This window comes from Miniopterus natalensis, chromosome 2 (assembly GCF_054644295.1).
Source record: "Miniopterus natalensis isolate mMinNat1 chromosome 2, mMinNat1.hap1, whole genome shotgun sequence".
Classification (NCBI taxonomy): Eukaryota; Metazoa; Chordata; class Mammalia; order Chiroptera; family Miniopteridae; genus Miniopterus; species Miniopterus natalensis.
The window spans coordinates 178943613-178969605 of record NC_142082.1 but is presented as its reverse complement, the minus strand read 5'-3'; the positions used below and the strand labels follow the sequence as shown (position 1 = coordinate 178969605).

Sequence of the window (25993 nt, the reverse complement as noted above, 5' to 3'; positions counted from 1 at the left end):
GGGCTTAGTATGCAACGGACAGATTTGCTTTTTAGGCTCATTATATGCTAATAAGGAAATGCAACACAATTTTTTTTGAGACTATGATATATTTAGTGTCATTGAGGGAAATATATACAAAGATGTATAAGATGTAGTTTGGGAATTTATGACCTCTTTGGAAATAGGAGGCATAGGCATGTACATAATACATTTAGAAATTAGTCTGTGGTGGAATAAACTCAAGTACTCAGTAAATGCTATAGTAGTTTTAAGAAGGGAGTAATTGCTGTGGGCTAGAGGAGTGTTTTGCAAGCTCTTTTGACCCATGTTAAGAGATCCACTTTATGTAACAACCTAGTATATAGTTAAATATTTGTCTGTATATATGCGACTAAAACACATTTCTTGAAATAATGCTTTTACTAAATGTGAGGTACTTGATTTTTAGAAAAAATTTTATTGTAGTCTAGTACAGTGATTCTTAAAGTGGACCCCTCAAGGTACATAAGACCCATTTAGGGGGTCTTCAAGGTCAAAACTTTTTTATAATAACACTAAGATGTTATTTTCCTTTCCCACTGTGTTGGCATTTGCACTGATGTTTTAGGAGCAGTGATGGGTAAAACTGCTGACACCCTAGCATGAATCAAGTCACACTGCTGCACCAAGTCGTACTAGTAGTCATGTTCACCGCCATGCACTTGCAGTAAAAAAAGAAAAAAGGGCCATTTTCACTTAAAATGTTGTTGATGAAGTAGTAAAAATGATTAGTATTATTAAATCTTTACTCTGATTACTCATCTTTTTAATATTCTGTGTCACAAAATAGGTAATATACATAAGGCATTTCTGCATACTGAATAGGATGGTTATCTCAAGGGAAAACACTTGCGATTATTTGTTTCCAGCTGAGCTAGCCACTCTTCTCAGGGAACACTGTTTTTTTCCTTGAAAAACAAACTTTGAGACTATGGTTATTCAGTCTTGGGTATTTTGCAGACATTTTATTAAAAATGAAGGATGTGAACCTCTCACTTCAAGGAAAACAATGACAATATTTGTTCCCAATGGTAAAATTTGAGCTCTCAAGCAAAATTAGAATTTTGCAAAACTTGTGTTCTGGGCAGTGGGCTTGACAGCTCCAATAAGAAAAGACTTTTCTGATGAGATAGATGGTGATTTATGTCATTTCCTCCCCTCTATTATATAATGAAATGTGTCAAGATTTAGAAGATCTTAATAACTTAGTGAGCCAGTATTTTATAAATGAACAATGTATAATGTAACATAATCATGATAGGTAAAAATTCCTTCAAAATGCAAGACAGACCAATAGATTTAACATAACAGGGTATATGGAAAATTTATTGCTGTGGTTTCAGATGCCACATTGCAACTATTAAGAAACTGCCAGTTTTCAAGTTTTGGTACAATATTAAGGAATATTATCCATAGACACTTGAAAAGACTATTAAAATACTCTTTCCTTTTCTAAATACATGTCTGTGGAAAGCCAAATTTTCTTCATTTATTTCAACCAAAATATCACAGCAGATTGAATGTAGAAGCTGATAGGAGAATCTAGCCATCTTTTATTAAGTTGGATATGAAAGGTATTTGTAAAAATATCAGACAGTAAAACTATTTTTTACTGAATTTGGTTTTTGTTTTATAAAATATAGTTAATTTTCATCAAGTATTTTTTATGTTAGCAAATACTTTAAAATATTTTTAAAAATTACTCAGTTTTAGTTTCTAATAGGCAAATATCAATACTTATAACCCACATAAAAGTTTTAGGGAATCTTTAATAATTTTTAATTTGTAAAGGGATTCTAAGACCAAAAAGTTTGAGAGCTACTACTATAACTTTTTTTTTTTTTTTTAATATATCATTATTGGTTTCAGAGAGAGGAAGAGAGAGGGAGAGATAGAAACATCATCAATGAGAGAGTCATTGATCAGCTGCCTCCTGCATGCCCCCTGCTGGGGATCGAGCCCGAAGCCCAGGCATATGCCCTGACCAGGAATGGAACTGTGATCTCCTGGATCCTAGGTCGATGCTCAACCTCTGAGCCACGCCCGACCGGGCTGCTCTAATTTTTTTTTAATAATAGTTGAGACCTCTTAAATAAGTCATGAGTGGGTTTTGACCCATAGTTTGAAAAAAATACTGAGCTTTAGTCTCTCTTATAGACTATGAGTTTCTTTAAGAGAAGAACTAATACCTATTTGCCTGTTTCTACCATCGTACCAGGCACATGGGAAGTCCATCAGTAAATGTTTGTTGGAGACATAAATAAGTGGGATGAAAAGGGAATGACCAGGCGAGACCCAATTTTACAATGTTTGCAACTTGGTCATATAAGTAATGGAGGGCCATTTGAATGGGAGTGATGTGAGTGGTGTTTTACAGAATTACCCCTGGCCTTGGTAAGGAAATTGTGAAGAGGTGGATAGATGCTGCTAGACCAGCTAAGAAATTATATTATAGCAGTGTAGGCTCACTGGGGTGACACAGGCCTGGGTTATGTGAAGGCCTTTGCCATTGATAATGAAAGACATGTATCTTGAGGATCAGTTACAAAAACATAAACATAATAATATCCATACTACGTAACATTTATTGTGTACATACGATATCCTGAAAGCTGCTAAGAGCTTTGTTTGTTTTACCTCATTTACTCTTCACGGCATCCTTGAGGAGGTACTGTTATTGTCTCCATGTTTTTGATAGTTAAATAAAAATAATACATGTTCAGTGTTGAAAAACTAGGAAATACAGAGAGGGAAGATAAAAAAAATGTGTATCACTCATATACCCAAACTCAATGTCAGGACATACAATCACTAAACATTTTGGGATACATTCTTCTAGCCTTAAAAAACAAAACAGTATGTATATATGCCATATATGTCTGAATATAAAGGCTTTATGCTGTGTTTTTTCCATTGAAAGGATGGGCCAGCCTAAATGTAGAAACTTTTAGGGATGTTTATGAAATGGACAAATGTCTTTAAAATATTGATTTTATTTATTTATGTATGCATATTCAAAACCACATACAAAATGATATAACTTAGAAATATGTGTGTGTTTTTTTATGATTTTGGAAGAACTGCATCTCTTCTGTATTATTGTTTAGAACCACTTTGAATCTTCATTTTTCCAGGATATATACTAAGATACAGCACTTTTCTTGAATATGTATCTACTGCAGTCACTGATGATTTTATTTCGTGCTATAAGTACTAATTCAGATAGTATCAAGAAGGTTTAGTTTTCTTCATTTACGCCATAGTGTATATGCCGCATTGCTTTTCAAAATTTTTTTTTATCAAGATGAAACTTATGTAGCATAAAAATCAGACTTTTTTAAGTGAACAGTTTGGTTGTATTTAGTATATTTAGTGTTGTGCAGCCACCACCCCTATCTAATTCCAAACATTTCATCACCCCCAAAAGAACCGCTCATACCCATTAAGCAGTCACCCTCCATTTCCCCTTTCCTCCAGCCCCTGACAACCACCAGTTTGCTTTCTGTCTCTGTGAACTTACCTGTTCTGAATATATCACTTAAAGGGAATCATACAATGTGTGACCTTTTACATCTGGCTTCTTTCACTCAGCGTAATGTTTTCAAGGTTTATCTGTTGTAGAATATACCAGTACATTGTTGTTTGTTTGTTTATTTATTTTTTAAATATATCTTTATTGATTTGAGAGAGAGGAAAGGAGAGAGAGAGAGAGAGAGAGAGAGAAAGAAACATCAATGATGAGAGAGTCATTGATCGGCTGCCTCCTGCGTGCTCCCGACTGGAGATCGAGCCCTGACCAGGAATCGAACCACGATCACCTGGATCCTAGGCTGACGCTCAACCTCTGAGCCACGCCCGGCTGGGCATTGTTTTTTTATAGCTGAATAATATTTCTTTGTATGTATATACCACAGTTGATCAGTTTATTTGTTGATAGATATTTGTGTTGTTTGCATCTTTTGACTGTTGTGTCTAGTGCTGCTACGAACATGTGTGTACAAGTATTTGTTTGAGTACTTGTTTTTATTTGGGGGATATACCTAGGAGTAGAATTATGGGGCCATATGGTAGTTTGATATTTAACTTTGAGGAGCTACCGAACTGTTTTTTGTAGCAGCTCCATCATTTTATATTCCCACCAGCAATGTACAAGGGTTTGTCAATTTATTTTTAATGAGGAGCACAGTAAGATGGGGAAAGTAAAGAGAAAGTAATGTGTGGCCTTTGAGTTTATTAGAGCTTTGTAGCTCAGCTTTTGCCTGATGGACTTATTAAATATTTAGCATCACTTCAGCACTAAGAATGAACTTTAGCTCAGGGAAATGTATCTAATCTATTTTAAGTGGTGAACAGACTAAGAAGTGGAGATCAGAGAAATGAAAGAACGGACATATAAATAGACTGTCAAATTCCTTGAGGGCAAAGGCCCTATTCGCCTTTGTGTCCTCCTCATTTAATAAAATGCTTGGCTTGTCATAGGTTGTGTTGGGGCTCCCCAAGACTCCCTGAGGTCCAGTGATTCAGTAGGATTTATAGAACTCAGCATATAGTCATCTCATGGCAATGATTTATAATAGTATACAGACATAACACAAAATCAGGAGGAGAAAATGTGTGTAGGGTGAAGTCCAGAAGAAAGCAGGGTCAAGCTGCCGAGGCTGCTCTCCTAGTGGAGTCTCAGAGGTTGTGCTTCCTTCCTTCAGCAGCAAGTTGTGACAGTTGTTGTCTACCAGAGAAGTCATTAGAGAGAGCGCTGAAATTTTTTGTTGTTGGGGGTGGGTAGGAAGGGTTGTTCACAGAGCCACCCTCTAACTGGCACACACCAAAATTCCAGACTCCCAGTAGGAAAGTAGGTGTTCAGCACAGATGATAATGTTTGCACAGTTTAGGCACAGTGAAGCTGCTCTCAACAGTTCTGGGAATAGAACCATCCCGAAATCTAAGTTTCCAGGCACCCGCCACTTTCTAAAGATGGCAGTCAGGCCTGCTTTGTTCATTCTTTCCCTGTACATAGGTGTTGAATTCCTTAAAAAGTATCCTGGGTTTTGTGAAGAAAAATAAATGCCATAGCAGAGAATCAGCAGGGACTTCAGTGTCAGACAGTCCTGAATTTGTGTTGTTGTAGGCAAATTGCATAGGTTTATGAGCCTCAGTTTTCTTACTATAGAGAGATATGTCACGAGAGTTTTAGTGAGAATGCAAAGTGATAATGTATAGAAAACACTAAGCATAATATATGTCCTGTATATAGTAAGTGGCTCTTAATATTTTGTTTCAGCTCACCTGTGTCAGTCTGGGTTGAATCAGGAGAGAGGCTACAAGTAATTTGGACCCAGAATGTAACATAAAGAATTATTTACTACAACAGAAGATTGAAGTAATGAGGGACTGGCTTGTAAGAAGTAAAGAGAGCTCTAAAGAGGAGCAAATGTAATATAGAAGATATAGTATAATATAATCTAATAATGTGATTGATATATGATAAAATACCAATAATATAATTAGCATGTAATTATTCATTGCCCCAGGGTTGAGATAAAGCACCCAAAAGAGAGGTAGCTCCACTGTTTCCTATCCTCTGCACTAGGGGCTGAAATCTAGACCTTGTTGGAGAGGGCATGGCTATGGCTCTCTGAGTAGCAGAGAAGTGAGTCCCTGAGATACCAGACCTGAAGAACTTGTTGGAAATCTGCCTTTTTAAAATTGCCAGAAATCTACCCTACTGGGGAAAGCTGTTCATAGGGATTACTGTAGTCTTACCAGAGGCACTCTGCTGTATAACAGCCCAAACAGGGTTACTAGGGGAAAGTGGCTCCGGGGTGCTGCTGGCTGCTATGCATTGCAGGAGCCGGGAAGGAGGAAACTGCTGAGAAAGCTCACTGAGACCAGGAAGCAAAACCTCTTTCTACTAAAATGTTTTTCCTGTGCTCTAATGAGGAAGCTTGACATCATGGCTGGCAAAGGAAAAATATTTAAAGGGCCCAGATTCATTTTCACAGAGCAAGCAGGCAAAAAGGGTGAATTCGGAGCTGAGTCAATTCATTGATAACCAGCATATGGATAGAATGGATATTTAATTCTAGATAATCAGAAACCAGGAAGAAGATGGCAAACAGAGATCTAAGGAACTTCAAATATAAGTAAGAAACGTGCAGAAAAGAAAAAATGAAGTTGGACCCTTACACCATATACAAAATCAACTCAATGGATCAAAAGTCAAAACATCAAAGCTAAAAGTATAAAATTCTTAGAAGAAAACATAGGGGTAAAACATGACTTTGAATTTGGCAATAGATTCTTGGATATGACACCAAAAGCACACATAACAAAAGAAAAAATAGATAAATTGAACTTTCTGAAAATTACAGACTTTGTGGACGAAAGGACATTACCAACAGAGTGAAAAGGTAGCCCATGTATGGGATAACATATTTACAAATCATTACAAATTATATATCTGATAAGGGATTAATATTCAAAATATAAAAAGGACTTCTACAGCTCAACAACAGCAAACAGCCCATTTAAAAAATGGTGTAGGACTTGAAGAGACATTTCTTCAGAGAAGATATACAAATGGCCGATAAACACATGACATCAACAATCATAGGGGAAATGCAAATCAAAACCACAATGAGAAAACACTTCACACCCATTAGAATGCCTGTGGTAAAAAAAACCAAACAGAAAACAAAATAACAAATGTTATTTGGGGAGGCTGTAGGAATACTGGAACTCTTGTGCGTTGCGGGTGGGAATGTAAAACGGGCAGCTGCTGTGGAAAAGGGTGTGGAGACTCTTCAAAGTATTAAACCTGGGTTACCAGTAATCCAGTAATTCTGCTTCTAGGTATATACCTCAAAGAGTTGAAAGCAGGGATTCCGATAGGTATTTCTACACCCATATTCATTGCAGTATAATTCACAGGAACCAAAAGGTGGAAACAACTCAAGTGTCCATGAACAGATGAATGGATAAAAAATGCAGTGCCTATATACAATGGAATATTATTATTCAGCCTTAAAAAGAAGGAAATTCTGACTCATGCTAAATGTGGATGAACCATGAAGCATGGTAAATAAACTAAGCCAGTATTTCAAAAGGACAAGTATTGTATGATTGCACTTATATGGGGTTTTTAGAGTAGTCAAATTCATAGAGACAGAAAGTAGAATGGTGGTTGCCAGGGCCTAGGGGGAGGGTATATTGGGGGGTTAAATGGGTGTGGAGTTCCAGTTGGAGAAAGTTCTAGAGATGGATGGTGTTGATGTTTGCCCAATAATGTGAATGTACTTAATGCTACAGAACTGTACACTTAAAGGAGATTGATATGGTAACTTTTATGCTATTTATATGTAATCACAATTTTTTTTAAAAAAAGGAAATTGCTGAAGAATATTTATAGTATGATCTCAAACCTTAGTATTTGAAGGGTTATATTGAAGGAGAGATTTATTATTTATATACTTCAAAATATAATTTTGTTATCATGATTGAATTTTAATTTAAAATATAAGAACAGAATGGATTTGTAAAGGAAATTTAAAGAACTGAGAATGCTAGCCAATAGGAATTGATCCAGCAGGATGGACTGCTTAGCTGTTTGAAGCATATATGTCACAAAGGGCAAAGTTGCTTTGATCGCCTTAGAGGCATTCATTCTCTTGTTGAATGCTGGAATCGGTTTCCAACATCACTAATTTTTATCTAGTTTTGAACATCTTCAGTGAAGCTGGATGGCCAATTGGCACACATTCCTAAAGAACTGACTTTAGGATAAGCTAAGAACAGTTGAAGTTCAGTTATTTGGAAATCAGTTAACTTTTTGAAAATGAGTCCCGTAGATGGCTTCAGTTTATCTCTCAAGTAATTTGCAACTGATAAACATAGGGGTGGGGAAGGAATTCTTATGGAGCTTCTCCTGTATGTTAAATACTGTGCCAGATAAACTTCACCTGAATTCTCATTTAATCCTCACTTTAAGCTTCATGAGGTAGAGATTATCTGTTACACAGTTGAGAAAATTGAGGGTCAGAGAGATTAAGTAATTTGACCAGAGTCACATAGTTAGAAGTGACAGTCAGTATTTGAATCTACATCTCTTTGGCTCCCATTTGAATCTACATCACTTTGGCTCCCAAAGTCCATGCTTTCTCTATAGCATCATGAAAGGAGCTGGCTGTATCTGCAATTAGCAGAGCCTGAAGCATGAATAGTTTGCATGATTTGAGAGTCCAGAGTTCTAAGTTCTTGGTCCTTTCTAATGTCTGTTTAGATGACTGTGGACAGAACACTTCTTTCAGTCTTAGTTTCCTCACCTATAAAGAAAAGGGGTTCGATTGGTTATCTCTTAGAAATCTGTGACTGTTACTGAAAAGGAGAATTTTAGTATGTTCCAAAGATGGGCTTTGAAGACCCGATAAATTCCTGTGTCAGATGTGAAAAATGCTTACATTAGGGCATTTTTAACTTAAGGGAGAAAAGAGAAACAGGGTATTTGGGATGGGGTGGTGTCTCAAAGAACTATCATCATTTGTCTTGATGGGTAAGTAGAATGAATTATGTTTTATTTTTTTGGAGCATGAAAGCTCAGCTTACCAGTTACCAAGTGGACCTTATATTGAGACTATGTTTTTAGGTACCACCAGATTCATATCCCTTAGAAGCTTTTATCTTTATTGAACCCTACATGGATTGGAAGCAGTGATGCCCTGGTCTGTTAGCAATCATCTTCCTGAGCTGAAGGTACTTGTTGCTGGGATTGGTTTTTGTGTGGAATAGCATAAGGAATTTAGGTACGTCTTCAGTTCCTGTTGTGTTCCCTTCCCTGTCCCAATTCAAAAATAGGTTTACTACTTGGAATCCAGTAACTTTGGCTGCAAAACAGGGTAGTGAAATATCCTGGAAAATGTGATTTGCTTTTTTTCCCAGCCAGTATGGTCTAAAGCAATCTTTCCTTCCATTGTTAAAAAATGTGTGTAAGGTAATGTGAAATTCAGTTTCAGTCAGGTTTAAGTCAGTGAAAAATCTGGGCTTGTACCACTGCCCAAATGTTGTTTATAAAGGACAGCTTTATTTCTTACTTTCCTTTGCTTCCTTTTACCTTCTTCCCCCTAAAGTGCATGGTGGCAAGAATTTATTTTGTTTCATTTTACAGTGTTTTTCTTCCCCTTCCATTTTGTGAAATGGTTTTGATTTTGTTAGACACCAAAGACAACAGGGTAGGTTTTTAAATTTTTTTAAATCACCTGGAGTAACTTCGTTGTGTGTGTCCAGTTTTCTGTACCCTCCTCTTAGTGATAGAAGCCAGTAAGACATATTCTTGTAACCAAACGAAGCAGGGCTTTTTAATTTTAATTTTATTTTTTGTTGATCCTTACCCGAGGATATTTTTTCCATTGATTTTTAGAGAGCATGGAAGGGGGAGGGGAGAGAGATAGAAAGAAACATTGGTCTGAGAGAGACACGTCAATTGGTTGCCTCCAACCAGTGAGCCCCTTCCAGGGCTGAGAATTGAACCTGCAACCCAGTTACGTGCCCTTGACCGGGAAGTGAACCCGAGACCCTTCAGTGCACCAACCACATTGGCCAGGACTAAGCAGGGCTTTTTTGATCTTCAGTGTTGTTAAGTCCTCTTAGCACTTTTAACTAGTTTTTAAAAATTCTTAAGGAAACAGCAATTTTGTTTTCCTGTCAGGCACAGTATTGGGCCAAGTATATTGGCTAATTATTTAGAAAGGATATTGATGATTTTCAGAATGCATTTAGAAAAGTGGCTTTGGAAATGGTCTTTTCAGTATGCATCATCCATCACAGTATTGGAAATCTTGTCCTCCAATAAGAAGTTAGAGGTTATTGCACTCCCCCCCCCCGCCTTTTTAAAAAGATCTGGTGTTTTCTGGAGTCCTGTAGTATTTTTTTTTTAGACTTTAGTTATGGCATAATTACCTTGTAATTATTATGACTTTGAGCTCCTCAAGGGCAAGTATACCAGCCCAGTGCTTGTAGTAAAACAATTGTTCAATGAAGAATTCTTCTGCTTAAATGGATTTTTCAAACACAGGTGCATATGGAAACTTCTAAGGAGCCAGTGAAGAATACAATGGCAGGTGATGCTTTCCTTCACTTCTCTGTCTGCACTGTACATGCACAGTCCATCGCAGTTGCCATATTGGACAGTTACTTAAGGATCCTTCCGTTACTCTTTCACATGCTCACTAACAAAGCTTCTAAACTGGTTTAATTGCTGTCCTCTGTAGTCAGCAAGGATTCTTGTGGTTGGTATTTTTATTTCTTATATATTTTATTTATTTATTTATTTAGAATCCTCACTTGAGTATGTTTTTAGTGATTTTTAGAGAGAAAGGGAGAGAGCAAGAAACATTGATGTGAGAGAGAAACATCAATTGGTTGTCTCCTGTACATGCCCCAACTGGGGATCGAACCTGCAACCTAGATATGTGCCCAGACTAGGAATTGAACCCACAGTCTTTTGGTGTGTGAGATGATGCTTCAACAAACTGAGCCACTGGACCAGGGCCATTTTGTTTTTGAGCAGTCTCTGTGCCTAGGTAGAGTCAGTTTCTAACTCAGTCTTACTAGCGAGTAGCTCTTAGAGTTTAACACCTCTGATTTCTATCCCATCTGTTTCATTAGCTTGTCTTGTGATTCCATTTCTGCTTTAAATGTCAGTTATTATTTTTATACTGATTAAAAACCCAGATCTACATGTCTTCAGGTAATCATGATCATCCCTACATGGACCAGGGGAATTTTTTTTTTACTAGTTGTCATGAAGCAGCAGAAGTACTGGGTATAGAGTTAAGACCTAAGTTTGAAGGCAGCTCAGCCACTATCATTAACTATTTTTCCTTGAGTAAATCACTTTAATCTTCCTGAAATTTAGTTTTGTCATCTGTAAAATGAGTATAAGACCTGTTTTCTGCATTGTGAGGATTATATAAGATGATGTGAAGGTGTTTTTATAAATTTTAAAACATGAAACACTGGTAGTAGTGACTTTTTGGGTTCTTTTTAGTATTCTAAGTAATACATGAATTTCACATTTTGTAAAATTCAAACAATTCAGATAAAGTATGCCCTCTCATCCTTCCAATCTTACTCTTTTCCCTAGACGTAACCACTGTTAGAAGTAATAGGTTTGTTATATATTTATTCGTCTGTATCTTTGTGCACTTATTCTTTAAAAAAATTTTTTTAAAAACATTTTTATTGATTTCAAAGAGAGGAAGGGAGAGGGAGAGAGAGAGAGAAACATCAATGATGAGCCGTTGATCGGCTGCCTCCTGCAGCTCCCTGCTGGGGATTGAGTCCACAACCTGGGCATGTGCCCTGACCTGGAATCGAACCACAATCTCCTGGATCCTACCTAGATCAGTGCTTAACCGCTGAGCCGCGCCGGCCAGCCGGGCTATTTACTTCTTTATATGCATGTTGAAATGCCTCTTTTTGTATTGTAATTAAAAAAATAACACTGGTTTGCTATCATTTAACATGACTTCGGTAATTCATAGAGATTTTACCTTTTTAAAAACTTATACAGAGGATATTGAAATAATACAATAGTTAATGATACTGTTTTCCTGTTATTAATGGAGACTTGTAGTTCTTTCTAGTTTTTCATGATTACAAACTATTGATCATTTTTGCACATGCTTCTTTGATCCACATGTGCAAGTGATTCTCTAGATCAAAGATGTGAAATTTACAAGAAGATAACGTGCATTTGATATTTTAATAATTATTGTCAAATTGCTTTCCAGAACAGTGGTCCTAATATACTTAAATTCCTAGTATTAGGTGTGAAGATATCTATTTATTTTTCGTACTAATTTGTGATATTATTTTCACCAGTCTCATGAGTAAAAATATCTCAAATCTAAAAGCATGTTCATAGACAGCATTGTTTGTGAGTGCAAACAAAAAGAACTGGGAACAATTTAAATATATAGTGACATGCCCATAAATTAGAATACTAAACAGTAGTCAGAATTAGTGAAATTAATCTGATAGTATTGAGTAAAAAAAGGAAATTACTAAAGAATACATACAATAGGATCCTTTTTTAATAAGCTTCAAAAACATGCAAAGTTAGTGTATTTTGAAGGGAAAGATATATGCATGGAAATGTTAAAAAGGGAAGCAAGCTTTTGTCATTAAGCATAGGCCACTTGCAGAGGGTCAGGGAATTTCTGAGGGCCAGAGAATTCCAAATAGCCTATTTGAGAGATGGAGACATGGAAGAGTACTGCTTTGCTAAGGCAAGTGGAGGAATAAATAATTTCCTCTGGCACATCTCTGTGCTGTTATGTCTGTCTTTGCTATTCAAGTTTTTGACAATAATGGCTTGTAGGCATGTGACTTTTTTCCTTATAAAACGTTTTCTGAATCGTTGAACCCAAGAATGTCGTTTAAACATGGATATTTTCTGGGAGTGACGAATCTCTGTTAATTATGTCGTTGGATGTTTTCGATTACTTTCTTAATCATACAATTCCTTTTTCGGACAACCTTGAACTATTCATGGGAAAAGAATGCTGCGCGATGGTTATTAGAGAAGAGAACTTGATAAAATGGAAAGAGTGGGGGCTTTGGAGTCCAACAGACCTGGGTTGAAAGTTTGACTTTCCCACTTACTGGCTATACTTTATCATCTCCTCTTTGCAACTTTCTCTTCCTCCTCTCCATCCAGTTGCTCAGTATCTAGTGTTATCATCTTTATCATCATCGTTAAAATCTGTAGGGAATGGTGTTGAAATACATTTTTGGAATTCAGAACAAACAAGGCACTTGTGGATTTCAGAAGGAGCCCTGTTCTTTGGTTACAGTTTAAGCTATCTATGTCTCCCCTGTAAAACTTTGTGTGAAAATAGTCAACATTACCGGTAATTATCATTTTAAAATAATAGGTGTATTGACATATAATTCACAGACCATAAATCTCACCCTTTTAAAGTATTTTTAGTGTTTTGGTGGATTTTAGTATATAATCATAGCGTTGTGCATCCATCACCACTAATTCCAGAATATTTTCATCACCAAAAATAAACCTAGTACCCATTAGCAGTCACTCCCCATTCCTCTCCTTTAGCTTCTAGAACGACTAGACTAATTTACTTTCTTTCTCCATGGATTTGCCCATTCTGGATATTTCATATAAATGGAATTATATAATTTGTAGCCTTTTTTCTCTAGGTTTTTTTAAACTTAGCATTGGTCTTTTCAAGATTCACCCATGTTGTATCAGTACTGCATCCCTTTTTATTGCTGAATAATACTCAATTATGGATATGTACCGCATTGTCCATTTATCAGTTGGTGGACATTTGGATTGTTTTTACTTTTTGGCTATTGTGAAATAATGCTGCTGTGAACATTTGTGTACAAGATTTTGGGTGAACATGTTTTCACTTTTTTGGTTATACCTGGGTGTGGAATTGCTGGGTCAGATGGTAACTCTGTTTTAACATTTTGAGGGGCTATCAAACTGTTTCCAAAGTGTCTGTATCATTTTACATTTCTACCAGCAAATATGAAATTTCAGTTTCTCCATATCCTTTTCAATACTTGTTATATTCGCCAACTTTTTTATTATTATAGCCATCCTAGTGAGTGTGAAATGTTATCTCACTGTGGTTTTGATTTGCATTTCCCTAATGACTAATGCTGTTGAGCATCTTTTCATGTGCTTGCCGTTTGTGTATCTTCTTTGGAGAACTTCCTGTTCAAACCCTTTGCTCATTTTAAAATTTGGGCTTTTTGTTGTTGAGTTGTAAGAGTTCTTTATACGATATTCTGAATACCGGTCCTTTCTCAGACATATGATTTACAAATATTTTCTCTCATTCTGTGGGCTTTCTTTTCACTTGGTGGTGTCTTCCCCCCCCACCCAACTTTATCCGGTTATAATTGATGTATAACATCGTGTAAGTTTAAGGTGTACAATGTGTTGATTTGATACATAATATTTGATATATAATTGCAAAATGATTATCATCACAGCCTTAGCTAACACCTGCATTATGCCATATAATTAACATTTTTTTTTTTTCTGAGAACATTTAAGATCTCCTTTCTTAGCAACTTTCAAGTATATAATATAGTATTATTAACTATAATCACTATGCTGAACATTAGATCCTCAGAACTGGTAGTGTGTCCTTTGAAGAACAAAAGTTTTTAAATTTTGATAAAGTCCAATTTATCTATTTTTTTTCCTTTGTTACTTCTGTTTTTGGTGTCATATTGAAGAAACTATTATCTAGTCACAGGACGTGGAGATTTACTCCTGTGTTTCTCCTAAGAGTTCTGTGGTTTAGTCTGTGATGTATTTTGAGTTAATTTTGTGTACGTTGTGAGGAGTTCCAACTTCTTTTGTATGTGGATACCCAGCTGTCCTAGCACCATTCGTTGAAAAGGCTCCTTTGTCCCCCATTAATTTTTGGCACCCTTTCACAGATCAAGTTTCATAACTGTAAAGGTTTATTTTGAGACTTTTCAGTAGTGTGTCATTGGTCTCTATTTTTGTCCTTATGCCAGTATTGCACTACCTTGATTACTGAACTTTGTAGTAAACTTTGAAATCAGGAAGTATGAGTCCTTTGAACTTTGCTCTTCTTTCTCAAGATTGTTTTGGCACCTGTGCTTCTTAAGGCAGTTATCTTTGCCATGTTTTCTTTGGAGAGACTTAATTTATAAATGTCCAAATACTTAGGAATAAAAAAAGGAGAACCGGATTGTCTATGATTGAATCAGTGACTGAATGTCTAAAAAATTCTGGTCATCGAACTACATTTATTTATTTACACGTTCTTTTGGGTGTTCACCATGTGTTAGACACTGTTAGATTGCAGGAAAACTGTGAACAAGACATGGGGTCTCTGCATGTGAGCTTAAGTTGAATCCTGGCTTTCATGTTTCTGAAAGAAGTGTGAACTTTAGATTATAAAAGCTATGGATATTATCAAAGCAGATGTACCATTAGTAGAAAGTTTACACTCTTGTCATATATGAAAGCCCTATTAATGAAAATTCTTGTTATTCTGCTGGTAGGAATGAAAGTACAAATGGATATAAAAGGATGAGGGTCTTTTCATGTAGCTGTAGTGAGCACTTTGAAGAAGAAATTGCAAAAGCATCGTATGTTCTTATTTACACCTTTGTGTGCATATGTATCTCCTCCCATTTAAAAGTTCTCTTGAAGGCAAGACTTGTTTTTTTCATCTTTCTTACTCTCAGTCGCCTAACAGTATTTTGAAAATACTAGGTATTCAATATATGGTGACTGAATGGTTGAATGGGTCAGGTAAGCCATAAATGATATTGTATGGCCTTATACTAAATTAGGGTTTGTATAGCTTTTATTAGTTATCATTCTTGCTCTCAAAGATCTAGATTTAACAATTAATGTGAATATGAGACACTGAATGTGATACACCTTTACAAAAATAAGAGTTATTGAGTCATAAGTAAATTGTGTAAGTAACCTAAACAAATTTTAGCATGTATACATGTTAGGAGTTACTTGAGTCCGTAAGCTGATATAAGGTGGTAGGGGAAGTCTGGAACAGAGGTAGAATTTCTTCTAGGTTTAAAAGAACTGAAGGAAAGCAGATTGGTAGAGGGAGGGGCTAAAACTTCAGGTCAAGAGGTAGTTCTCAGTAGGGGTAGTACTGTCCCCTTTCCAACCAGGGGGCTTTTGGAAATTTGTGGATGTTTTGGTTGTCCTGGTGTTCAGGACTGCTACTGGCTTTTAGTGGTTAGGGGTCAGGGATGCTAAAGTTCCACAGTGTGAGGTTAGGGATGGTTTGGCCCCAAATCCCACTACCTCCCTGGTTGGTATATACTGGGAAGGAAATAGATTTAGCTGTACAGGGAGGAAAATAGTGTTTATGATAGTGTTTGTAAGAAGATACTGGTTTTCTTGTGCGTTTGATTTTGTTTATTTGCAATTGTGAAGGCTAAACTGGGAAATGTTTGTAGTTGGGTAGAGTGGAATATAGCAACAGAACACTTTAGGATCTGGTGCAGGAATTTATACTTGATTAATTTGGATGATTTTTGATTATTCTTAACATTTTCTTTCATCTTATAGTTTTCTTTTATTTCTTTTAGAACGAGCCTCTGACCCCAGGTTATCATGGATTCCCAGCACGGGACAGCCAGGTTGGTATTTGTTATTTATAACTCAGATGGGGGTGGGGTGGGGGGGGGTGGTGTGTGTGTGTGTGTGTGTGTGTGTGTGTGTGTGTGTGTGTCTAAGGATGCTATGATAGCGAGCATGTCCTGAAATTATTTATTTTGGAGAGTGATATGGTTAATTTCAGCAATGAATTTATACTTAGAGATATAAATAAAATATACAGGGGGGGAGCAAAAAGGTTTACAGTCGTGAATATGTGAAATAGTTTATGTTATTTGTTAATTATTGTACTATTTTCCATATGAACAACTGTAAGCCTACTTTTGCCCCACCCTTTATTTCTTAATCCTAAAAGCATGTAATCGCCTTATTGAAATTGTGGATTTTATAGGGGGAAAAAATCACTCAAATGCAATCACAGTTGCTTTTGTTTTTCTTCTCCAGGCTAATAATTCTAAATCAGGTTTCCTTGATGCCTCATAATTCTAAATACTGGACTTGTCTCTTTATTCTCTGTCACTTAGCCCCTGCTTGCACAAATTTTTTGAACCCTGCAATAATCTGTAACAAGAAAATTCCATTCTCCTCCCTGGGGGATTCAGCCTTATGGTTTTAATCAGGGAAGGCTTGTTTGAGAGAGGGAAGTTTCTGCTGTCTTTCTTTGTTAGATAGGGAGGATGACTGGAAAAAGCCAAGGCCCTATTGTGGGTTAGAGCAGAACTGCATCCTATGAGACATCCTCTGTATGGTTTAGGTGAGTGTATAAAATGCCTTCCCTGTCTTTTGCTATTTGAAGCTTTAAGCAGATGAGGCCAGAGCAGAGTTAGGGTGGAAGAACAGGTAAGGCTACTTCAAAGAGATGATGTGGTTTAAGACACCTAGTGTCTGAAATTTACCTCCTTGCTGTTTGGGGATATTGACATTCTTTTTTTAAAAAAAAATCTTATTTATTGATTGGTTTGAGAGAGAGGAAAGAGGCAGGGGAGAGAGAGAGAAAAAAAAAGAAAGAAAGAGAAACATTGATTTGTTGTTTTACTTACTTATGCATTCATTGGGTGATTCTTGTATGTGCCCTGACTGAGGATTGAATCCACAACCTTGGTGTATCAGGATGATGCTCTAACCAACTGAGCTACCTGGCCAGGGCAGGATATTGACATTCTTCAGGAGATTTGAAAGGGCAGCTCCTAGAAATATCTTTGAATGCTTATCTACCATTCCTTGTAGGGTTGTCAAAAAAAAAAAAAAAAAAAAAAAGGTGCCACCGTTCCGTTACTAGGCTTGTCCAAGGAATAGGTGTCATCAGAGCGTCAATCCAAAGTTGACATTGTTCCCCTTCCAGGAATTAGTTGAATCTCATCAAAGCCCCTGAAGCTGATTTTAACAACTAGGATGGCCCCATAATCAATAGTCACCTCTTTGCGGGGGGGCCTCCAGATTTGAGACTATTTGCCCAGTTCTTGTACTCTTGGTGCTGAGTTGACATCAGAATGGCCCTAAGTAGGATACAGAGAACAAGGAAGAGAAAACAGGTTTTTCATACTGTGTACATTTCCCTGTGCGATCATTACCCTTGGAATTTAAGATTGTCTCTGTGGAAGTTTTTGGTGAAAGATACGGTCATTTACCCCAAATCTGAAGAGAACATAGAGGGTTTTTTTTTTTTTCCTTTCTTTTTGGTTTGGGTTTGCCCTAGATCTTCTGTAAGCTGTAAAATATATACCCTTGATAGTACGAGCACATCAAAATATATGCCCTTTGATGTATTTCGTGTGCATGCATCAGAAAAATATTGTTGCCTGGAAATCTGGCCCTCAAGATTCTGATTGAATAGATCTAAGATTGGGCTTTGTCATTCAGATATTTAGCAATTCCTATAGGTGAGTCTGTTGTGCAGTCAGGTTTGTGGGCTGCTTTCAAGGAGTGATCTTTTCTGTTTCTGTACTTTTCACCTGTGACTCTTAAAGTATAAGGGATCACTCCTTAATCTAATCATGTGTACTAAAACAAGTATTTAATTATTTATGTTGCTTATAGGCTGATTTTGCATATAGGCTGATTTTAAATATAGAAAGATAAAACAAATTGAAGTGTAAAGTATGGGAATAGACTTGCTGAGTTTAAAAGAATCTGACAGGGTTCTGTATAATGCTCTGTTCTTGCTGTGGGCATTACTAATCAATAAGGAGGCAAGCAAAAGACATTAAGAGGAGTTTGTTAAAGCATAAAAAGTAGAGTCTTTGCCTGGAACTACTTATTTTTCCTTTCTTTTGCAGCAGGGACCCAGCTCTGTAACCTGTAACTCACTCTACCTCTACTGTAGGCCCGTGTAGACCCTTTGCCGTGCTTTAAAGCTGCTTCATTTGCTTTGAGGCACATTCTGATGGCGACAGGTTTATTTTAGTTCATTTTCCTGGGTGTTATTTTGTTCTCTGGCTGAATCCTTGAATTTGAGATCTTAGAGTAGTATGAATAGGCAAATATTGAATAGCTGCTTGTTTTATTTGATGACCACAGAATCCAAACGAGTACTGCTAATTAATGCGCCTAACCTTCCTAACTCTCACTTTGTGCTCTGAGATTCAGGAGTCATTTATCAGTGTGAAACATAGGCCATTGAGCAGCCTAAGCTGGGCAGAGACCAAATTTCTGATCTTTACATCTCTCCCCAGCGTGGTTTGGCTCAGCAAATCCAGGAGCTGGGAAGTGGGGTGAAGGTGAATTTTAATTGTGTGTTATTATTTGCAGTTTTAAAGTCTTTTACTTCCTTTCTAAATAGATAGGAGCCATCCCCAGGCAGGAGTTTTATAAGCATCTACTAGTGATTTTAAAGATATAAAAATTGCAGTTTTTTGATTGGTGCAGAGCATTTTCATCAACATTGTCTCATCTCATCCTCATAACCACCTTTTGAAGTAGATAAAACAAATATTCCCTTTGGAAAGATGAGGAAACTGAGGCACAGAGAGATTAAAATGATTTACCCAAGGTAACAATGCAAGTTAGTAGCTGAGTAAGAACTAAAATTTGTCTTCTGTTGAGGGCCTTTTCCTCTACACTGGGGTTTGTCGATTCATCCAAGGAGAAATAGTTACGTGCATGTGTGTCTGCTCACTCAGTAGTACTTTATTTACCATTTGGGGGCTTCATAGACCCTTTGAAGCTCAACTATAGATCTCTAGGAGTCCATGACCGTTGGTTAAAGATTATTACAACCAAGTTCCCTAGCAGGAAGTGGGCGGACATTTCACTGTTTTAATGACCCTTTTCATCTGTTATAAAGTCCTGGCAACACACTTGAATTAAAAACCTGTGAAGGAAAGGAGGGGAAAGAAGTACCTGCGATGTTGCAGAGGTTTTGCTTTTTTATGCATGGTCACCTTAGTCTTCTTTCCCAATCAGTTAACAGGCTTAATGGGATGGCAGTCCATTGCTTTTATACAGCACTTCAAGTACTTTACTGTGCTTGCTAATGTGTTCTCTTTATGAAAATGGAGGAGACAAACATTGTTTCAGACTTACAGGGGTGAAAATCAGCTCAGAAGGCTGATTGTTTTATCTGAGGCTCTGCAGAATTTTCTGTTGATGATATGGTGCAGTGGTTTAAATTCCTAGTTGACTGTTTCTTTGTGATTGATGTGTGTGTGCATGTGTGTACATGAGTTCTCAAGTGTTTACTAAGGCTGGAATATTTTGTGGGTTTGTAATATGTTTTAAATGAAAGAGTATTTGTGTGCATTAGCTCCAGAGATTTTATATAGGAGGGTCTATATAGGAGGAGCAGCAATCTGACTAGGCTTAGTTCTGCATAGCAAGCTTACTGTTATTTGCTAACATTGTTTGTTTATTTGTGATGGCTTTTAGGGAGCTCCTGGAACATACAGTGGGAATCCTAAGGTCAGCCCCTTGTCACCTTTTGGTGCTACAACTTTATGTCTGATATAATTAGGGTGACCTTAACATTTATTATTCAAGTTGGGGCACTTTTGAGAGTGGAAAGGCATGCTAATGTTGAGATAGTCCTAGGCAAACCTGGATGAATGGGATGTATGGTCACTCTAGCTATAAAGAAAGAAATATAGTGAACTCTGAAGTAAAGTAATTGGATTTAGGATTATGACACAGTGCCTAACACTGTGGGAATGCAACATTGCTATTCACATTTGGGGTGAGAGGTGATAGCACAGACTCTTGGTTGGGTTCAGGTGTTGAGTCAGCTATATGGAAACGGGAATATTAGTAAATTATAAAAACAAATGTTTGTAAAGTGCTTTATAGTTTATAATGTGTGCTTCCATGTATGTTTTGATCTTTACAATAGCTCTTTCCAGGTAGGTTGGGCTTTCTTACCCAGATTTTATAGATAAGAAAACCAAAGCAGAGATTTTTAATTGAATTTCCCAGTGTCACATAGATAGTAGTTTTCTTTCTTATTTGTCAGAATAGCTTATGGTTCACAATTTATCTTTTTTGTATTTTAAATATAAAGAAATAATGTCATGGTAATTAAGCCCTTTATCTGATTTTTTAAATGCTAAGTCAGTGGCTCCTTAAAATTTTTTCCCTTCAATTTTCTAAAGTTCTGTTGAAAAGCCACAGTATGGGCATATTCAGATGATTCACGGAAACAAAGTGGGAATAGGGAATATCAAAGGAGATGTTTAAGTTTACAGATGTGACTTAAACAATTAGAGATTTAAATTCAGAGTGGCAGCCTTTTAATTTAGAGGATAAATTTAAATGACAGGGAATATTTTTTTTTCCAAAGTATTTTCCTCTCAAGAATTTTTTATTTCCTTTTTTATAACCAGTTCTCTACTTTATCCCTGGAATGGACTTTATTTTAGTCTGATTTTTTGTAAATGAACTTCTGGGGATTTTAGTTATTTTGATTGGGAGCCATAGACAATGGCAAATGCATTTTCTTTCATACTCATTTGGTTTGGTGGCAAAGAAATGATGGATACTTTTCTTCCCTTGGGGAGAGTTAGAATGGAAGACATAGTGAGGATGTTCAAGTTTTTTCTTCCAATCTGGAAAAAAAAAAAGACGGCAACGACTAGTAAGCAATAGCTTTTACATTGTGATCCATTGTGTGCACGCAGGCACACACACACACACACACACACACACACACACACACACATCTGTGTGAATATAACTTAGAATTAGTCTTACCAAGTAATACTTTTTTTTAAAAAATATATCTTCTTGTTTTTGTTTTTTTAATTGACTTCAGAGAGAGGAAGGGAGGGAGAGAGAGAGACAGAGAGAGAGGGAGAGAGAACATCAGTGATGAGAGAATCATCATTGATCAGCTGCGTCCTGCACGCCCCCTGCTGGGGATCGAGCCCACAACCCGGGCATGTGCCCTGACTGGGAATTGAACATCGATCTCCTGGATCCTAGGTCGATGCTCAGCTGCTGAGCCACATGTGGCTGGGCGGCAATACTTATTCTTACTATGTTCTAAGCACTGTGATATTTTCCATTCTGTTTTATTCCATTAAAAAAATTGTTGATGTGACCAACAATTGATTGACCAAAGTTGATTTCCTTCCCGGACCCACTAATAAATTGCAGTGTGTAGTTTTGCAAACAAAATTCTCATAATTGTTGTCCTTAAAATTGTACCCGTGAAGAAACCTCGTGCCCTTGTCCTGTTCCTCATCCCCTCACCCCAGCTCTAGGAACCATTAATCTTTCTGTCTCTGGATTTGCTTATTCTAGATACTTCATATAACTGGAATCATACAATAGCTGGTCTTTTGTGACTGGCTTCTTTCACTTGACATAGCGTTTTCAAGGTTCATCATGTAGTAGCATGAGTCAGTACTTCATTCCTTTTCTGTGGGCAGAATATTACCCCATCATATGGGTTGGTATAGGAGCACTCTAGGGGAGCCGACTGCCTACCTCTGTAATTCCTGCTCCTGCAGCTCTTACAATTGGCTTCAGCCTCATAGGCCATTCTTTTCATTCTTGAACTCATCAAGCTTGATCCCAGCTGTAGGCCTGTGGAATCACTGTCTCCTCCACCTTCAGATCTGCAGTGTCCTTTGCCCAGATCCTTACCTCCTCCTCATCCAGGTCACAGATACAAAGTTTACCCCTGAGAGAAGCTTCTCTGACTGCACTAGTCTAAAGTTGTCTACATACATTACTAACTCTTCAGCCTCATTTTCCTCAAATTTCTAATCATTATCTGAAATTACCTAGTGCGGGTACTTTATTGTCTGTCTCTCCCACTAAAATAGAAGTCTGTGCAAGCTGTGACTTTGCTTAGAGCAGAGCCTGGCATTTAGAAAAAGATCAATCAATATTTGTTGAATGAATAAATTGAGTAGTGTCCTCAATTTAATGCTAAGCCTTTAAAGGTTTTAAGGAAGGAAGTGACATGATCTATTTTACATTAAAAAAGCAAAGCATTCTGGTTGCTGTGAAGAATGAATTTTAGGAAGGCCCCCCCACCAAATGCAACCTTAAACTGTCTAGGCAGTACATTTATCATTTTCTGTGTTTAATATTGATTCCAGCTAGAACTTATTTGTTGAGTGAGAAATTTTATTTTACCCCGCTGTCCCAGGTGGAGACTGGATTAAAATGACTGGTTTAGAAGCAAAATGTTTCATGCCCCTTTTGTACTTCACATTCTATAATAATTTTCTTACTGGTTCCCTATTTAACTAAAAACACTTTTGCTTTGCTTTTCAATTACAGAAAGTATGAACCCACTTTCTTTTCTTTCTACTTAGTTGTCTGGAACCCCACTTTCAATCTTTATGCAAAGGTGTATTCAAATAATTGCTTCTCTTCAGTATCTGACATCAATGGGTTGAGGTTCTTCTGAGGTGTTGCCTTGTGCCCTCTAGTGGATGAAGGGCTGGTAAATGTATCGAGTGTTCTCGAACGCTTTTCTCAAACCATGAAATCAGCTCAGGCTTACGATTGCCTTCTGCAGATAGTTTATAAGCTTTTCCCTCCTGGGAAAGACCATTTTATTTCTTCTGCTGCTTGCTGCTGTGTATTTAAATAACAAGCTTATTTTGCTATTTCTTGATTTATCAACTTTAGACACTACTCTACCCTTTTGCTTCCTGCTGTTGAAGATGAGAAATTAAGGTTTACGGAAACACTCTCCTTTCAAATAAGGCCTCCCCTTTTTCTTTTTGTTAAATTAGGGTTCATTATTGATTTATGATTGCATGATAATTATTATGACTATGTAAATATTTTTTATAGTTGAACCATAAAATATTATGATTACATTCCCTTATATACTTTTTTGTTTCTCCCAGAGTTACTAAATAGATACATAAATATATAGGAATAAATATATATTTAGTAATTACTTTTTTAAATGGCACTATATGAATTCCATACCATAAAGTTCACTCATTGTAAGTATATTTATTCAGTGATTTTATTAAATTTAGAGTTGTGCCACCATTACTACAGTCCAGTTTTCGAACATTTCCATTATCGCCCCCCCCCCCCCCCCCCCAAATTCTTGAATTCTTTTATAGTCAATCTCCAACTCCAGCCCTTAGGCAATCACTGATCTGCTTTCTGACTCCATAAAATTGTCTTTTCTGGACATTTCATGTAAATGGAATCGTATGATATGTATGTAGTCTTGTGTGTGACTTCTTTCATTTAGCATAATGTTTTTCAAGTTTGTCCATGTTGTTGTAAGTATCACTACATCATTACTTTTTATTGCTGAATGGTATTCCCTTATATAGATGTACCACATTTTATTAATCCATTTACCAGATGATGGATATTCAGACTGTTTTCAGTTTGGCTATTATGAATAATGCTGTTATGAACATTTGCATACAGTCTTATGTGGATATATGTTTTAATTTCTCTTGAGTAGATTTCTAGGAGTGGAATTGCTGGGGTTTATGGTAAGCTCATGCTGCACTTTTAAAGAACTTGCCAACTATTTTCCAAAGTTTCTTGGTATTAGTGACCTTTTTTATTGTAGTGAGTGTGTAGTGCTGTCTCATTGTGGCTTTAATTTTTTTTAATCCTCACCCGAGGATATGTTTTTACTGATTTTAGAGAGAGAGGAAGAGAGAAACATCAATCGGTTCCCTCCTTTACACTCCTGACCGGGGATTGAACCCACAACCTAGGTATATGCTGTGACTGGGAATTGAACCCACAGCCTTTTGGTGTACTGGACAACGCTCCAACCAACCTGAGCCACCTGGCCAGGGTTCAGCGTGGGTTAAATTTTGTTTTTCCCTAATAATTAACAATTTGGAGTACCTTGCATGTGCTTATTATTAGCCATTTATATTTCTTTGTTGAGACGCCTGTTCAAGTCTTTTTATTTGGTTTGTCGTCTTATTATTGAGTTGTAAGAGTTTTTTAGATGCAGGTTCTTTGTCAGGTTTACAATTTGTAAATATTTTTTCTGTTGTCAGATTTTGCAAGACAAGTTTTTCCTCCTTGCCCCAATAAAACAAAACTATGTGCTAAGTTTGGATAAACTCTGCATAACTATCATATGAAAGAGAATGTGAAAACAGGCATTGACTGTCTCTGTTCAGGCCTAGTGATTGCTCCAAGGAAGACTGACAGGTTTATAGTGGCTTTGTCTTTGGCTGACACAGCCTTCTCCAGATACTTAGTGACAGGCATGTTTGGGCAAGAAAGCTCTTCATGTAGTTAAGACACCACTGTATGCTGCTTTCTGCATGTCCTAAGGGATGTGGTATGGTAGAGGATCAGCCATGTTCATTGGCTTATTTTTTCCACTTAAGACACTGTAGCTTCTATGTAAGCCATTTCATGGAAATTTCTCAATCCCCCCCTCCCCCCCCCCGCCTTTGGGTTTAAGTGTCCGCTCTGCCCTTGCAGGCTGTATAATCCTGGGCAAGTTTTCCTTCTCTATGCCGCAGTCCCTTCATCTGTAAAACAGGAGTAGTATCTACTCTGAAAAGTTGTCGTAGGATTGGAGATAACATATGGAAATTTGCAGGCATGGAATGGGGTCAGATAAATCATTCTTCTCATTTATTGTACAGAAAAGAGGCCTTCGGGAAGCTTCGTGGGGGATGATTGGCTCTTACAGTCTGTCTGTCTGCCTAATCTTCTCTTTTTGGTTCTTAGTTATTCACCTTGTGAAACGAGTTATATCTGTAGGGCTGAAATTTCCAGCTCAGGAACATAGCTTTGCCATATTTTCAAGAAAAATATGTCTGTGTGAGGGAAATGAAATATGTGTAAGTTTATTTACCTAACTCTTTACAGGTCCTGGCAGTGTCAGCAGAAAAAGAGAGTACTTTTTGAGGCCTTTATGACTTGAGCAGAATCAGGTCCAAACTCAGCCAGACATTTTCAGGTGTCTCCAAACTTGTCTGGCTCATTGTTACCCTGTTCGTATATTTCTTCTGCTCTGTGTGTCTCCTCACAGTCCTTCAAATATCTGTCTTGGATATTTATTTCTTCCTACTGCCTTTTGCTTGAAATATTTCTCCATTTCCCAGCAGAATTCTAAGCATCCCTGGCTACAAACTTAACCTCCTTTATGAGCTGTTTCCTAATTGGCTCTAATTATTTGAACTCATTTAACATGTTGTCTGTAGTATGAACATTCCCATAGGGTTCAGAGCAAGTGAGTTTGGGACATACTGTTAAGACCATGAGCAAATCATTTAATTTCTTGAAGACTCAGTTTTCTCATCTGTGAAAGTGAGGATAATGGTACTATTGTAAGGCAGTTATAAGGATTAAATTTTTAAAAAGTTCCTAGGTCTGCAGTGACTTACAGGTCGATGCTGTGATGCCACACTA

At 37.0% G+C, this 25993-nt stretch overlaps 1 protein-coding gene across 22 annotated transcripts in view; it reads left to right on the top strand.

Annotated features, from left to right (window-relative positions):
• RBFOX2 (RNA binding fox-1 homolog 2) overlaps positions 1–25993 on the top strand; it is a 249361-nt gene that overhangs the window by 65505 nt on the left and 157863 nt on the right. For all 22 annotated transcript variants that reach the window (XM_087814900.1, XM_087814901.1, XM_087814898.1 and 19 more), the window contains exon 2: positions 16156–16206. In XM_087814900.1, coding sequence (XP_087671026.1) covers positions 16156–16206 — 51 coding nt within the window. The remainder of the gene's footprint in view (positions 1–16155; positions 16207–25993) is intronic.